At 53.9% G+C, this 15,079-nt stretch overlaps 7 protein-coding genes across 7 annotated transcripts; 2 read left to right on the top strand and 5 right to left on the bottom strand.

Annotated features, from left to right (window-relative positions):
* Positions 1-10: 10 nt before the first annotated feature.
* Positions 11-1,632, bottom strand: K489DRAFT_378216 (alpha/beta-hydrolase). The gene has a single exon (XM_033604355.1). The coding sequence runs from the start codon at positions 1,529-1,531 to the stop codon at positions 266-268; it is 1,266 nt and encodes a 421-aa protein (XP_033462719.1). The 5' UTR covers positions 1,532-1,632; the 3' UTR covers positions 11-265.
* A 1,019-nt stretch (positions 1,633-2,651) lies between these two features.
* Positions 2,652-3,893, top strand: K489DRAFT_368803 (uncharacterized protein; the record flags this gene model as incomplete). Its single annotated transcript, XM_033602979.1, has 2 exons — positions 2,652-2,898; positions 2,968-3,893. The coding sequence occupies 2 exons, from the start codon at positions 2,652-2,654 to the stop codon at positions 3,891-3,893; spliced, it is 1,173 nt and encodes a 390-aa protein (XP_033462718.1).
* A 300-nt stretch (positions 3,894-4,193) lies between these two features.
* On the bottom strand, positions 4,194-4,919 carry K489DRAFT_314936 (uncharacterized protein; the record flags this gene model as incomplete). Its single annotated transcript, XM_033601056.1, has 1 exon — positions 4,194-4,919. One exon carries the CDS (start codon positions 4,917-4,919, stop codon positions 4,194-4,196), a length of 726 nt encoding a protein of 241 aa, XP_033462717.1.
* Positions 4,920-6,052: 1,133 nt separating this feature from the next.
* Positions 6,053-7,280, top strand: K489DRAFT_387544 (Di-copper centre-containing protein; the record flags this gene model as incomplete). Its single annotated transcript, XM_033606335.1, has 3 exons — positions 6,053-6,353; positions 6,460-6,966; positions 7,048-7,280. The coding sequence occupies 3 exons, from the start codon at positions 6,053-6,055 to the stop codon at positions 7,278-7,280; spliced, it is 1,041 nt and encodes a 346-aa protein (XP_033462716.1).
* An 80-nt stretch (positions 7,281-7,360) lies between these two features.
* K489DRAFT_408301 (S-adenosyl-L-methionine-dependent methyltransferase) lies at positions 7,361-10,510 on the bottom strand (the record flags this gene model as incomplete). The annotated part of the gene is made up of 1 exon (XM_033607464.1): positions 7,361-10,510. The coding sequence occupies one exon, from the start codon at positions 10,508-10,510 to the stop codon at positions 7,361-7,363; it is 3,150 nt and encodes a 1,049-aa protein (XP_033462715.1).
* Positions 10,511-11,441: 931 nt separating this feature from the next.
* K489DRAFT_315165 (putative ABC transporter) lies at positions 11,442-13,799 on the bottom strand (the record flags this gene model as incomplete). The annotated part of the gene is made up of 5 exons (XM_033601069.1): positions 11,442-12,025; positions 12,084-12,237; positions 12,350-12,901; positions 12,958-13,448; positions 13,547-13,799. 5 exons carry the CDS (start codon positions 13,797-13,799, stop codon positions 11,442-11,444), a joined length of 2,034 nt encoding a protein of 677 aa, XP_033462714.1.
* Positions 13,544-14,981, bottom strand: K489DRAFT_164850 (uncharacterized protein). Its single transcript, XM_033599324.1, has one exon. It carries the CDS (start codon positions 14,588-14,590, stop codon positions 13,799-13,801), a length of 792 nt encoding a protein of 263 aa, XP_033462713.1. The 5' UTR covers positions 14,591-14,981; the 3' UTR covers positions 13,544-13,798.
* Between the last annotated feature and the right edge of the window lie 98 nt (positions 14,982-15,079).

The raw sequence follows: 15,079 nt of genomic DNA, 5'->3' as shown, positions 1-15,079 counted from the left end.
GCGTCGAAAAAGTTCGTTTGCATATTTGGATCGCTATGGCTTTTTTCGACCGGCGTTTTTCCCAAGACTTTTCCCCCGTGTGCATACGGGATTGATGAATGAGCGAGATGGGTAAATATCCGCTAACACTGGGGGTATGACATTCCATTTCCCTCCTATCTATCTAAAATTTCTAGATACACGTGCCCCTTTTCATGGTCGTTTCTCCGAAAGAGTGTTCTTCAGGAACACCCACGTTGGGAAAATTCCCAGCCCTTGGGCGCGCTCAAAGCTCGTCGTGCTTCGCCTCGGCGGCGACCTTCGCAGGAGCCTTCTTGGCAGCGTCCTTGACCGTCAACTTCAACCACTGCGTGACCGCATCCGCCGACTCGCGGTGCGAGTAGTGCACATGGATCCCGTGGCCCGTGTGCGGCGGCACATAGTAATCGTAGCGGGCAGCGTTGGGGAAGACCTTGGGGCCGCTCTTGCCGAGGTAGGTCTTGTCGTCGACGAGGTCGCCCCACTGGCCGCCCTTGCCGGCGGAACCACCCTGGCCGCAGTCGGCGTGGCCGGGGAAGTAGCTCTGGGCGCAGAAGAACTCGTCGTATTGGCCGGTGACGACGAGGACCTTGCCAGTGAAGTACGGCGCCGGAACGCCGTTGAAGAGGCCGGGCGAGAGGAGCTCGGTGACTGCGACGGTGCCAAGGACGGCCTGGATGCGCTCCTGGACCTTGATGTCGTAGTGCTTGCCGCGGGTGCCTTCGCCGGCCCAGAAGTTCAAGGGCTCGGATCCGACTTCGTTGGTGGGGTGGAGGTAGCCGAGGGGGAGGTTGGTGAAGCGCTCGGGCTTGGCGAGACGGGCAGGCCAGGGAGTCAGAGCGCGGAGGGCGGTCAGAGAGGATTTGGAGACGAAGGCGGTCCAGCCGGTGAGGACGAGACGTTCGACTGCTTGGGGGTATTTGGCGACAAGACCGGAGCCGAGGATGGATCCCCAAGAGTGACCGACCCAGATGAGCTCGCGAGGAGTGGTCCCGAGAACACCGGCACGCAGAGAGGTGAGGAGTTGGTTCATGGCCTCGACTTGGAAAGGAAGGTGGATAGTGAATGGGTTCGGGTGATCCGAACGGCCGTTACCAAGACGGTCAACGGCCAGAGTATCGTATCCTTGAGACAAGGCATAGTCGACGTAGGAGTAGTTTCCATTGTTGAAAGGCTTGAGGCCGAGATGCGGAGGGTCCAGGCCACTCCAGTAGTGACGGGAGCCAAGGATACCGTGCACCAGAACTTGGGTACGGCCATTGTTCTCGGATTCCACCGACGAAACGCAGTGGGTTCCGCGGATGGTGTATGTGCCCGCGGAGAAAGTGTTGAGCAGGAACCCAAAGTTGAGGTTCAGGTAGTTGATGATTGTGGGGAGGCTGACCTCGTTAGGGAATGGCACAGACGTCGCCTTAACAGTCACCGGGACCTCGACATCTTTGCAGTTCTTGCTAGCCGAAGCCGCGACCAATGCCGGAATGGCGAGAGCCTGTAAAGTGCGAAGGAACAACATATTCAAAGGAGTGATTTGCAAAGAAAGAAGGACTGTCTGCGGGCACTGTAAGAAAGACAATACCTTCACCAGGCACCTGAATTAATTTGTCTGGGTTGACGTTTGCTCGCATTGGTTCGCTGCGGGAACATTTAGAGTTTAGGGGTTCACTCTGCCTCGGCTTTGAGGTTTCGGGGTCAGATCTCATCTCCAGTAATGAGCTTCTTTGGGTCTCCGTATGAGCCTCGAGTCGTCGTGGTTGCGAGCACCCAGTACGGAAGTCCATACTTGAGTCATTACGGAAGACTACTCAACCCAGAGGAGAAGCGGGATTTCTGCCCAACTTCAACCATCACGCATGCGGTGTCGAGCAATGAGAACTGCGCGAATAGCTGCGCGCATCATGTGACTCGGCGCAAACGACTCTTCCGGTCTCGCAGGTGTATATACTCATATTCACAGTGAATCCCAGCTCCACATATGTCCAGTTTCACATTCGGTGTGATCGTGGCGGGCGTGACGAAATCACGTGGGAGTCAGAGGGCATGGCACAGTACACCGCCAGGTCTGCCCAGATCTGCTCACGCGACGAACGAGCAACAACTTCAACACATCGTCAAAGGCGTAGATAGGGAGTTCGACTCCAATGACAGCATTCCCCAGCTGCATACTGTCTTTACGTGGGAGAACTGGACTCATGTTCCTTCGAAGGAGAAATCGTAGTTGGTAAATATAGACACGCACGTGACACGGTACTGTACTGTCCTTGCACGTGGCGAATCGACCATTTAGGGCTGGGCGAAGCTGAAACACTCACGACACTGCAGCTTCCCTGTTCAAGAGCAAGCCACGCGACGCAGGATTGCCAATGGGAGGCGAAAGATGCAGAGCGAAGGATCGCACGATGGCGTAGGAGGATGGCCGGTTTGTCGTCGTGTGCACGATGTGCTGTTCCGAGCATAGTACCGTTCCGATGTGGCTTAAAGTATTTATTGAGGGCCACGGTTTCCTTCCTTCTCTGGAAATGAAAGAGAGATAGATATGAAGGGAGGTCGGATTTCGGATTTCGATATGCTTCGAAACAGAATTTCCTGTGATCGGTGAATCGAACGCCAAACTCGATCAAAACTCTCTCTTCACAATGTCTGCAAAGCACATTTCAAAACCATGGGTCTACATCGTCCTCGTGATCCTGACCGACCGCGTAGCAGCCGCATATTCCAAAACCTACGAAGCCTTCTTCCCGTTCAACGGCGAACTCATCCCGAAGATTCTGACGGGGACATGTCGTGGGGATGATTGCGTCGCGGGCGTGGATTGCTCGGCGCAATGGGCGGCCTTCCGGGCGACGACGACGCATTCCGATGCGGAGGAATCCTGCAAAGTCGGTGCGTGACGAACATACGCTGGCCGATTCGGACGGAACAGAAAAGGCTGACGGTGCAGATTACGTGTAGTATTCGATTGCATCGCGACCGGCCTCTTGCCGCGCTACACATCCAATTTCCAGAGCGCACAGGTCTTCCTGGGTCTGGTCCCGACGCTGCTCTCGCTGATCGCACCATCGATCGGCGAGATCGCGCTTCTCTCCACGAAGCGGAAACTCCTCACATTCATACTCGCATTCACAAATCCCGTCATCTACATCCCGCGGATGCTCGCCTACACCGACCCGCTCAAATCCCTCGAGCGGACGGAACCCCTCGCAGCAGTTCCCAGCATACTGCTCGGTCTGGACGGCTGGACAGCGACGATAGCTTCAATGCTGCAGTTCCTCCTGGCGATTGCGGCGGCGGCGAATGTGTTGGAGCAGATCGTCGCGATGGGATACCGGTCGGTGATAATTTGGGCGTGCTCGGATAGCTGGCTGCCGCTGGCGTGGGGGACTTTCCCGCTCTTCATCCACATCTGCAGTGTCGCGGGCTGGCATATGACGCATGCAATGCAGGGCGTCCGGGAGGCGCGAAGACGTCGACAGCAGCAGCGGAACAGCGGTGGTGCGCTGGTGGGTTTCTTTCGCGAACAGATTCGACTCTCGTCGCAGGGTGTTCGGCTGGGACTTGTGGATCACGCGCGCAATCTCGACAAGGATCGGTTCGAGACTTATGCGGAGAATTCCGGGGCGGTCGCTTTGCATCAGGTTGCGGCGTTTGCGGTTTTTCTCAATCTGATATTTGGCACATTTGTTCTTTCGTCGCTCAGCTTTGTGAATACGCGGAGTGCGATTTATATTGTTCTGCGGTTTCTGACATCGGCGCTGGTCTGTCGCTTTTTGGTGACTTGGGAGCTCGAGGGCTTGAGGGTTGCCGAGCAGCTGCCGAGAAGCAAGGAGCGTCAGAAAGAAGACGAAGTCGAGATGCACTTAGTCCCGTATCGCACATGACGGAAAGGGTTCCGACGCACTCTGGGGTAATCTTATAATTTAATGTATCGTACTGGCCTCGAGTTCATCTTGTGCGTCTCCTCCGCGTTCGACATCCTCTTCACCTCTAACGCTCTCAACAAGATCTTGCGATTCATGGCCTCGGGTCTTGTGTATTGGTTCTTGGTGACATGAGAGTTGGAAGGTATGCGAGCCGATAAACAGCACGCTCAGCAATCCGAACAGCCAGCCAAGCCAGGGAAGGACGGGAATACAATTATTTCAGTCCAGAAAATAGTCTAGATCCGCGTGACAGGATTTCTATGTTCTCGCAAACAAGAACCTCCTGTCGGCCCTCCAGAAACCCCGATCATACCTCCACAGCGCCAAACCCTCCGCAGTCCCGAAATCACCTTGGAATTCGCCCACGACTTCCCCGAAAGCTCGACTGACCGCAACTTCATCATCCACTTTATTCATGATCGTGTAGTGAATTCGACAGCCGCCGGCATCCTGCTCGCTCAAAAAGCCATCCTTCTTCCAGCGGTTCTGCAAGTCCCGATGGATGGCATGGCCTTGCTTGCCGCCGTCCTGCTCGGAGATGGAGATGGCGATACCCTTTTTCAATTGAAAGGGTTTCGTTGCGTGGATTTTGAACTGGTTGGTGGAGCGGACGAGAGCTTCGATGGATGGGATGATGGTGGTTTCGAGTTTGCTGGAGGGGAGAGCGTGGAAGAGGGTGAGGTGGGCGGCGAGTTTGTTGATCTTGGGAGGGAAGTATTTGTTTCGGAGAGAGGTCATGCGCGCGTGGTGGGCTTTGTCGGTGAGGATGGTTAGGACGTAGACGGCGTCTTCGGGGTGTTCCGTTCGCGGGACGTGGCTCGGGGAGGGAGATATTGGTTGTCTGTCTGCTTGTCTCGGAGAATGAGCCTTGAGCTGACTTGTGGGAGTCACTGCCGGGACTTGTTGAGGGTTTTGTGCATCTTGTGGAGGGAGTCCTTTTCGTACGGTGGCCGAGTATGAAATGGGAGCGTTGTTGGTGGCCATATTGTACGATTGTGGTAGCAAGTTGGGTATTCTACAATTTCTTCTTCTTATCATCACACAGAGCATCTCGTCTCATCGATATCTATATGGGGAGCAGCAGCAGCATTGTCACAAATGAGACGTATATTGAATCATGAAGTCGTTCCCGTCGATGAACCTATGATATCGTGCGCGTGATGACATGGTGACGATTGTGTCCAAAGCCATTCCCAATGGAAAATAACCTCCAGCGCTCGTGCATATGGTGGCTCGATCTGCCGCTAAATTCCGGGGCCGGCCGACACGCCAAGAGGGGAGATTCTCTATCTATATATAGGCCGTCGCATTCCCAATGGCTTGGATCACGGTCTGGGCAGCGGGTCATGCAAAGGCAAACCCATCGGACATGCCGTCCATGTCACCGTCGTATGCTTGGCGAAGCATTGAAGATACGGAATGATTGTCGAAGACGACGTGGTACCGTACCGATGCGTTAGCTATCGGAGCGTGCAATCCGTGCACACACAGTCTTGTTATCGAGGATGTTCTCCATATTTCGGTCTGAATTATTTGAACGCAAACTGGTGGGTGATATATCAATGCAGGAGCGCTGTTCTCCGCACGAAGCGGAATTCACTATATGTAATGAGTTGAAGAAGGAAACCCATACCGTACCCTCCTCGGTCTGTGGGATCTTGGTGCGAGACGATGTGTAGCATTGGAGACACATTGTCTTTACTCTTGAGAACACTAGTCTCATCAGTGCAGACCTAGATCCAATGGGTAACTTTTCCGCCGAGCGGCCATGTCGAGGATTGTTACGACGGCAGCGGGAAGGGGATGAATACGAGGACTCGCGCTCACTAGTGAAGGCTTGGCCAAAGCTATGGAAAAGTGTAATCATTGCCAGGGACGAGACACGGAAATGGCGCAGAGAGGTCAATGGAGTGAGTACTTCTCAAGGTAGTAGTGATGTAGGCTCCTGCAGAGACAGAAAACCCACATGTAGGAAGGTCCTTCAAGGAAAGAAAAAAAAAAAGAAAAGCCATCCGATCGCTGTCACCACCTCTCGATATCAAATCCCAATATATCATACAACAGCGGCAACAACAACAACAATCACGGATTGTAAATCCCTCCACGTCGAGTCCGAGATGAAATTCCCGACCTTCCTCTCCCTCACGGGACTGCTGCTACTCCTCCCGACATCGACATTCGCCCTCCCGCAACAGAGCAGCAAACAATCCACTCCCGCAAAGCACTACAACAACAACAACAAAAGCAAATGCACCGCTCCCGTCAAAAGAGTCGAATGGCGCCAAATGCGACCGGCAGACCAACAGAGCTACCTCGACTCCGTCCTCTGTCTGAAGACGAAACCGTCGCGGATCGGATTGAACAGCAGCACGCTCTATGACGACTTTGCCTACGTGCATTTCAACCTGAGCAAGCAGAGTAAGTAGAAGTCTCCATTCCATTCCTGTTGGGCCTTTGCTCGCCCAGAGTCTCCACACAAAGCGTCACAGGTCGAGAAAAGCTGATCATTGGTAAAACGCCCCAGTCCACGGCTGCGCCGCCTTCCTCCCCTGGCACCGCTACTTTACCCTCGTCTACGAAGGCGCGCTCCGAGGGGAATGCGGGTACAAGGGCCCCATGACGTTCTGGGACTGGACGCAGGACAATTTGAAACTGCTGGAATCGCCCGTGATGGCGGCGAAGCTAGGGTTCGGGGGCCAAGCGAGCAGCACACGTACCGAGACACTGCGGTCGGGTTCCAAGATTAAATGTGTGGACGAGGGTCCCTTCAAGAATTTGCGCCCCAACTGGATCGCGTTCAGCCCGAACGAGGTCGTGCAGCAGGAACATTGTTTCTTTCGCGATGTGATTGACGGACCAAACAACCGCGATGCGGTGGCGATGGCGCCGGCGTATACGGCGGAGAACATTCGGAAGATTCAGGATGAGGAGGAGTTTTATGAGACGTTTGAACAGCAATTGGAGGGGAGTCCGCATGGCGTGATTCACGCGTCGTTGGGAGGCGAGATGAATCCGACGACTTCGCCGAATGGTATGTTTTCCCCTGGTTCTGATTAAGCGTTTTATTCGGCTTGCGGGAGGACAATTGCTGACGAGATCGGGTTCGTCGCAGAACCGCTTTTCTTCCTGCACCACCCGCAGATCGATCGCATCTGGTGGCAGTGGCAGCAGAAGAATATAACCGAGCGCCAGGATCAGTATTTCGGTACCAAGCTTGATGCATACGGCTTCCGGGAGGGTCCTGCGTCATTGAATGACGTGCTCAAGATGAATGGTCTGGCGCCGGACATTACCGTGAGGGAGATCATGAACACTGCGGATCCGCGATGGTGCTACACGTACTAGTGTGACGCTCGCTCGGGCTGCATGATCTTCTTGTCGCTTGTTTGGTCTAATGGATAGTATTTAATGCATCACGGTCGTCGTCATAATGGACGAATTTTCTCGCCTTGTCTGTTGAACGAGCTCGTCCACGAAGTATGCAGACAACGGCCTAGTGCAAGAGAGACCTTGCGATCCACACAATTGCCCACGATATGCAATTGCTTCGCCGGTGGACCAATCAGCACCTCCTCGTCAGGCCAGCCTTGAGCTCTCCGGGCTTCCTGAACCGTGAGCATTCGGTTCTGATCCCAATGCAAGATCCTACCGGTGATAGCATCTGTAGCAGAGAACGCGGTAAGAATGGTGGGGAAATGGCCATCGGGATCGATGCGGGAGTAGATCTTGCTATTTTTCGCACGACGGAACTCGGTGCCTCTCTCATAGAAATCTTTGGGTTCGCCGGAGAGTAAACCGTGCGAGTAGGCGTAGAGTAAGCCGACGCCGCGAGGAAAGAGAGGGACGGCTTCAATGCGTTTACGGTGACGAGCGTTAGAGACTACAGATAATCGGTGGTCTGGGAACTCTGGACAGATGTGTACGATTCCATCTCCGATAAATGGTAAATCTGCAACCGCCTCTCCTGCCGTGTGGCCCTCAAATGGTGTCGGCCCTGTCATACGATCGCCAAACGACAGGCCATTTGAGAGCTTGCCTAATGCTTGAGCACGATTGCTATCAAGACGTGGATGACTGTGCGTCCGAGCGAGGGGTTCGAAGGGAGTGAGGCCTGGAGCAGATGCGACTACAAAGACACGAGAGCGCCCCTGGCTCGATCCGCAAGACCACGCATCTCCAAGAAAGGTCTGGAGTTGATATCCGAGTCCGACAAGACCAGCCATAATCTGCTGCAGCAGACCTTGTGCAGGTCCAGTACTACTACACATCCCGAGGACGTTTTCGAGGATGAGATATTCAGGGGCGTAGAGATCTGCAAACGAGATCAGCGAAGCAACCATAGATGCATTTCGGATGCTCTGCATGTTGTATGGATTAAGCTGCATGCGTGAGAATGCTTGACATGGACTACCGGCCCCAATGACGTCAATTTCCCCCGGTGAGGCGATCAAGGATGACATTGATCCGCCCTTCAAAGCCTGCGCTAGATAGTCGTTCACAGAGCCTAAAAAACACTCAACCGGGTGTCGAGCATTTGCGAGATACGTGTGAAGTGCGTTTGGCCCCCATTCGACTGCGTGACTGAAAGCAACAGCACCGCCATCCTCTAAACCTCGGTCGAGTCCCCCACCGCCAACAAAAAGACCTAAACCTGTGAGAGGAGGGTATGTCGCTAGTGCCGTTGGATCCCAGCCCTCTTTCCAGGGCGGCAAATCAGGCTTTGAGTTGTCCTTCAGTACATAGAATAGATCACCGGTCCCGTCGCGATTATAAGGTGATGGAACGACTTTGTCAAATGTTCGAATATGACATTTGCGTTCGATTCTGTTAGGCGAGCAACGCAGGACATTGTGCTCTGGAACGACATCGTTTGGGCGCGCTGTGGAATTGCGTTCTTGACGGCGACCAAATATCCTGTAAAGGACTTGTCCTGAAGGAGATTCTTCGTTTTCGTCGAAGCCTAGTATCTGAGCACATTCCAGCCGGGAAGAAAATGGTGAGCTGATCAGTACCGTGTCGCCTATTGCAAATTCGCTCCGACATCGTTCAAGCGCTGTCTGCCTCCCACAATCGCATTGATAAGGGCCCTCGTGCAGCATCACAAAGTCGTGACTTTGAGTGCGATATTTCCGCCGGATGAACAAGCCATCCGTCTCCGCTGGAAAATCGGGGAACCAGGAGATGTGTGCGATACCGAGTACTTGATCGATATCAATGCTGTCTCGGGTCGAACTGCGGTCGCAACCACAATTATCAGACATGAACAGTTCATTCGGGAATGGATAGCGTGCATTGCCCAGCGTCGTGTCCGAAGGCTGATACAGCCAGAGAATATCGAGTCGATGTTCTCGGATGTCCTGTACGTACGCATACCATACTGGGACTGTAGACTTCCAGGACCCGGAATCCTCTGGTCGAAGCGCCACTACGTCGCCTTTGACAACGTGATCCGCTTTCTGCAGCAGAGGGATCGGGCAGTGGCTAGCTCCAGCATTACCCCGAGAATCATCGTTGGCGTCGTTGTGAAATGTCCCTGGCGTCAGGCCGAGCTTGCTCTTGCGAAGCTCAACTCTTGCTGCGAGCTTCGGATCCTCGATCTGACGTACCTCAAGGATCTTGCTAAAATAAGAGGTGGAGAAACATTGTGCGGCAAATGGCGTGACGATCGTCACTGTTTCAACGATGGGTTGTGCTGGAATAGCATCAAGCTCTTTCGGGCCAACCAAAGCCCACAGAGGGTGATCGAGCAGACCCAAGCTCGGATCGCCTTTGACAAGGCCGTAACACTCTTTCCAAAGAAATTCAACGTGGGCATTGACATGACGGCGAAAGTCCTGGCCGCTGTACTGCATCTGCCAAGAGTGCAATTCTTCGGTAGAATAGGTCCTCTGCAGCCAAACCGAAAACCCCTGCCGGAAGTCTTCGAGGCGGACATCCTGCTCTTGGTAAATCAGAAATTCGATAAAATGCTTAGTGAAGGTGACTATCCAGAGGAATGGTATATAGAAGCGTGCGTACTCAGGCGAAGGTTCACGAAGTCGATAGTAGACATCGTGGCCGCCATTTTTGCGCAACTGCGATGCGGCGATGGACTGTACATAGATGTGATCTCTCATGAAAGCGGTCGCATCCCGATCACCATAGCCGTCGAGGGTCATAATGTTGAATTGCACATTTTGAACCCAATGGCGGGTCTCGCCTACGATGAGATAGCCATCGAAGCAAAATGAGGGAAAGCCGTCGAATGTGAGTCGATCCAGCGACGTCAATTGCTGCGGCTGTCTTGACTTCGTAGACTGGTAGATGGTGAATACATCAAGATCGATAGTGATGTACTCAGGGCTCGCATTGGGTTGTAGATACCTATTTATCAGATCGGTAAGAGCAGACGGCTCAGATACAGTCGACTTGGAGCGCTCGAAGAAATCATATGCCGAACGAGGATAGGCGAGCAATGGATCTCGCAGCACATGTGGCGTGTGTGTAGGCTTGCTTTCGACCTCAATTTCGGCGAGCCGTTCTCGCTTGTTGCAGCAGGCGTCGCTGACTTCGGACTCATGTTTCCTGCGAAGCATCCTGGGATGGATCGGCGAGCCTTGTGCGGAACGCCTGCGTCATGTCATTGCACACATTTGATCGTTCCTGCGATATACTGACGGCGACAAGAAACCTCCTTGTCGTCGCGGTGACACGCGCAATCGACGACTGCCATTTTCACGCATTGGGTCGTCGGAGTGAATGCGCACCCACGCCGGGCACGCGCCCGTTTTAGGGTTGCGTTCGCGATGTATCGGAACCTTCATGCTTCACTTTGTGACGATGCCGATGAGTCAAGGCCGAGACAAGAAGTAGATAGACCAGGTGAAAGAAAAAAAAAGAGACGCGGTGATGAAAAGTGATGAACCAAAAATCAACTGTGGAAGATTCAAGCTGGTACGCACGTCACATGTCGATTCATGTAGCCAGCCTGATGCAATCCTGCAGCTATATTGGAACTCTCGGCATGAACGAGCCACCACGCATCTTTGCCGCACAGAACCAGTAGAGACGTGCGCGCTGCGTTGACGAGAAATTGCAAGTCGATGGGAAATCCATACCAACCTTGGAAGGTAGACACCGGCATGGAATTGGAGCATCATTAAGCAAAGCAGACCGTATGTCGCTGCTTCATGCAAGATCTATATACACCGTCGTGATCCCGTCATATTACAATTCGCCAGTAGTCGAAATGCGAAACAAGAGACATTTCCCCGCTTGGCATCAACATCATCATCGTCGTCGTCGTCAACGAAGACAAAAGCCAGCGCACACCTGAGAGCCAAAAGGAGAAAAAAAAGGAACCAAGAGCCTACGAACAACTAGTCCTTGCGTCTCGGGCTCGAGTCACTCCCACGGTGACCAGGAAGAAAAACGCCTCGTCCCAAGACAAAAACATACACTCGGATGGATGAACGGCGAAAAAGCGCAGCAGAAACCCAACCCTTCCCTTCCGATTCGAAAAAGGGTTCACGTCTTCCGCATGTAAGTGACCAACCACCCAGCGAGCCGATAGCAGAAAATGATCGCGACCATGATCCCCAGCCACTCGGCCTGTTTATCAGTGGGATAGCCGTATTGGGCGAGGACGGCTTCGCCGGGGATGAGGCATTGGGACTGGAGGTCGGAGGGGAACATGCAGTGGCACGCCGATCCCGCTCCATCCGAAGGAGGGAGAGACGAAAAGGCGGACGATGAAGATGAAGAGGTGATGGGGGCGCAGGAGTATCTCCTCCCGACGAATTCGTTCACCATCATCGCTTGGAAGACGTAGCTCTGGTAATCCCAGTAGTGGAAGGCGTATTTCCAGAAGACGTTCAGGATCGGGAGCGGCACGAGGAAGCCGCCCACGCTCATCCAGAGGCCATTGGCGAAGGCCGTGACGGCCAAGGCGGCGACGAAGATCGGGATGATGGAAGAGACCAGGATGACGAGGCTTTCGGCCGCGAGCAGATCCAGGAAGAGCCAGAGGACCCAGATGAAGAAATTCGAGCCGCTGGGGTGGAAGTTGCCGAGCCAGTAGGCTATGAGGGAGAAGAGGAGGGAGATCAGGACTGTCGGGGGGGTTAGTGAGATGGCGTCGTTGGCAGGACAGGAAGGGAATTTACGTACAGAGATATGGCACGCCGATGATGAAATTCGAGACCAGAAATACCGTCGGACCATAGAGGCCGTTGGCGCGCTCTTTGACGAAAATGGCGCGGTCTTCGAGGAAAGCGGGGACGTATGCGACTGCCATGAAGGACATGAACGCCGAACCGAAAAACTATGATTTCCGAAAGAAAAAGAAGAAATTCGTCAGTCCAGAGAACAACTTTTCTCAGAAGCGAAGGAGAGAGAGAAAAATAACAGAAAGAAAATAAAGAGAATTCACTCACAATCGCATTGACGAAAGCCTGAATGTACTTCTGCTCCGTGCTGAGTCTCAACCACACCGTGCCCATCATGATCGCCAGGCCGAGATACATGATGACGCGGACCCAATACGTGACGATGTCGCGGTAACTCTTGATCCAAGATCGATGCAGGAGGACGAGGGTCTGCTTGAGATAGCCCGGTTTCGGGACGGTGCGGCGGAGGAGGTGCATGCCATGGCGGGCGGGGCGATGGGAGATTTCCGCGATGGAGGTGGAGAGGCGTTGGGAGAGGGGGCTGCGGGACCAGGCGGTGGTGATTTTGGCGAGGCGCGAGTGCGAATTGTGAGGATGGGAGCTGTGGCGCCGACTGGTGAAGTCGATGTTGACGAGGTCCAGGAGGTGTTCGGCCGGGTTCATTAGGGGAGGGATTTCGAGGTCGAGTTCGCTGAAGTAGTTTGGCATTGAGACACGCGGACCGCAGAAGCAGACCCGGCCTTGGGAGAGGAGAGTCACTTGGTCGAAGAGGTCGAAGGTTTTGGTTGACGGTTGGTGGATACTGGCGATAACGATAAGCTGGTTTATGGTGGTCAGTCGGGGGGTTTTCACGTGGTTCTTCTGGAGAAACATACGTTGTGCTGTTTGGCAATGTCTCGAATATACGACATGATCTCATAACTCGCAGTCGAGTCGAGACCACTGGTCGGCTCATCGAGGAAGAGAATGCTTGGGCCAGTGATGAGCTGGGAAGCGACGCTGACACGTCTCTTCTGGCCACCACTGAGGCCCTTTTTGAAAGGGGTTCCGATGATCGTGTTGCTCTGGGCTTGGAGACCGAATTCGCGTAGGATGCCCTGCACACGGCCTTCGAGTTCTCGCTTCGACATGGAACTCGAAATCGTCAACTCTGCTGCGAACCGTAACGTCTCCAGCGTCGTCAGAGAGCCGATGAGAGTATCCTCTTGCTCGACATAAGTGCTGATGGCGCGATGCGTAGCGAGAGGAAGTTCCTGGCCATTGACGAGCACACTCCCCCCGATCGACCCTGCATGTCGGTGGGCCAGTGCATTGAGAAGGGTGGTCTTGCCGGCACCAGAAGGACCCATCAGGGCCATCATCTCGCCTGTGAAGACATGAGTGCGTCAGTAAACCATGCCAAGACCCTTCTCACGGCCGGCGGCATATGTCGGCCTATGTACAGATTCAGTTTCTGCAACTCACCGGCATGCACGATCCCGGAGACATCGGTCAAAAGCACCTTGGACTTGCGCGTCTTGCGATCGAGGACGGCTATGCGCAGGTCATTCCAGGCGAAGGATTCGATATGAGTATTCCTCGCGAGAGCGCCTGCGGCATTGCCACCGGGATGACCACCACCAGGATGAAGTGCAGCAGGAGGGTAGCTATAAGGGTCATCTTTCGGCGGCGGCGTCGGCGCATACGGATGATGGCTGCTGCTGCCGCCCTCGGACATCATCTCCAGGGCGTCCATGTCGCCGATGCGGCCGGAATCATGCCGAGAGGTAGAGTTGATGGCGCGATATTGGACCATGGCGCCGCGCTCGTGCGTTCGATGGTGGAGTGCGGAGGGTTATTCGCGAGGTGAAGGATGTGGCCCACACGGCGCAGAGGTGATGTGACGGGGATGGGACAGGTCACAATCTCGTTCGGAGGGCGCTTGATGATTGGCGATGGAGCGCTGTAGGTCGTCTTAAAGAGTGGAATCACAGTGGAGGGAGAGCGCCATCCCAGAGGAGCAGACCGTTTTAGCTTTTTCCCTCGATTGGCTATGTTGGCTAGGATTAAAAGCCTCTTGTTGGGAATTACATACTGGGCCACTTTTTTTGCGGCACAGCAAAGTGTAAAGTGTAGCGTCGGCGCGAAGCGTTTAGACCACAAGAGGTCATCAGGCACGCGACCCATGCACGATGACCCGGCACATGCAACAATGAGCTGCTGGGGAGGGATGTGTTGTTCGCTCATGCAAATAGTAATGACACATGATGAAGCCGACGAGGCGAGTGAAGTCGGCAAGCGGCCTATTCGGCGATATACAATAAGTTGACGGTGATGACTATTCGGCGATGGTGGTGATTGTCGGCTCGGCAGTGGTGTGGCGGAAGTCGGAAAGCACATGCCATTTTGAGGGTTGCCCAAGGTCACAGGTGGATGCCCAGCCACGCCAGGTGAGGATCGAATGCCCATCAAAATGCCCATCAAAACGCCCATCAAAACTCCCATCGAAACGCCCATCAAGATGCCCATCAAAATGCCGTTTTCACAGGGTCCAGTCCAGCAGAAATTTGGAATGCACAGGGCAGGTTACGCTACGGCACAGCGCGGGCGGCATCTTGCATACGTGCATACCTACCTGGAGCACGACGCGGCACGTTGCAGGGTGCGCGTCTGTGCAGCTGCCGAAGGAAAAGGGCAGGATGATACCGTAAGGTATGATGATGATACTGGAGGAATCTCGGCTTTTGTCTGGCTGCACGTGACCCTCCTGCTCGAAACTCCTACTTCTGCTGCTACTATTATTACCACTTCTACAACTGGAAGAAGAGGAAAAAGAAAGAACAGGAAGAACATGAAGAAGAGGACACATAAGTAACAAGAGGACCTGTAGGCTAGTGACTCGAAAAGAATCCAACTTCTTCTTGCTTCCCTAGGATTTACCAAACCTAATTTCGCAACATCTATCGTTTTCTTCTCTTGTCAAAACAGTTTGACGAACAATACGTAATCACAACCCCG

Source organism: Dissoconium aciculare (genome assembly GCF_010015565.1).
Source record: "Dissoconium aciculare CBS 342.82 unplaced genomic scaffold K489scaffold_3, whole genome shotgun sequence".
Classification (NCBI taxonomy): Eukaryota; Fungi; Ascomycota; class Dothideomycetes; order Mycosphaerellales; family Dissoconiaceae; genus Dissoconium; species Dissoconium aciculare.
The sequence above is the reverse complement of the archived record's forward strand: the minus strand, read 5'-3'. Positions and strand labels throughout refer to the sequence as shown.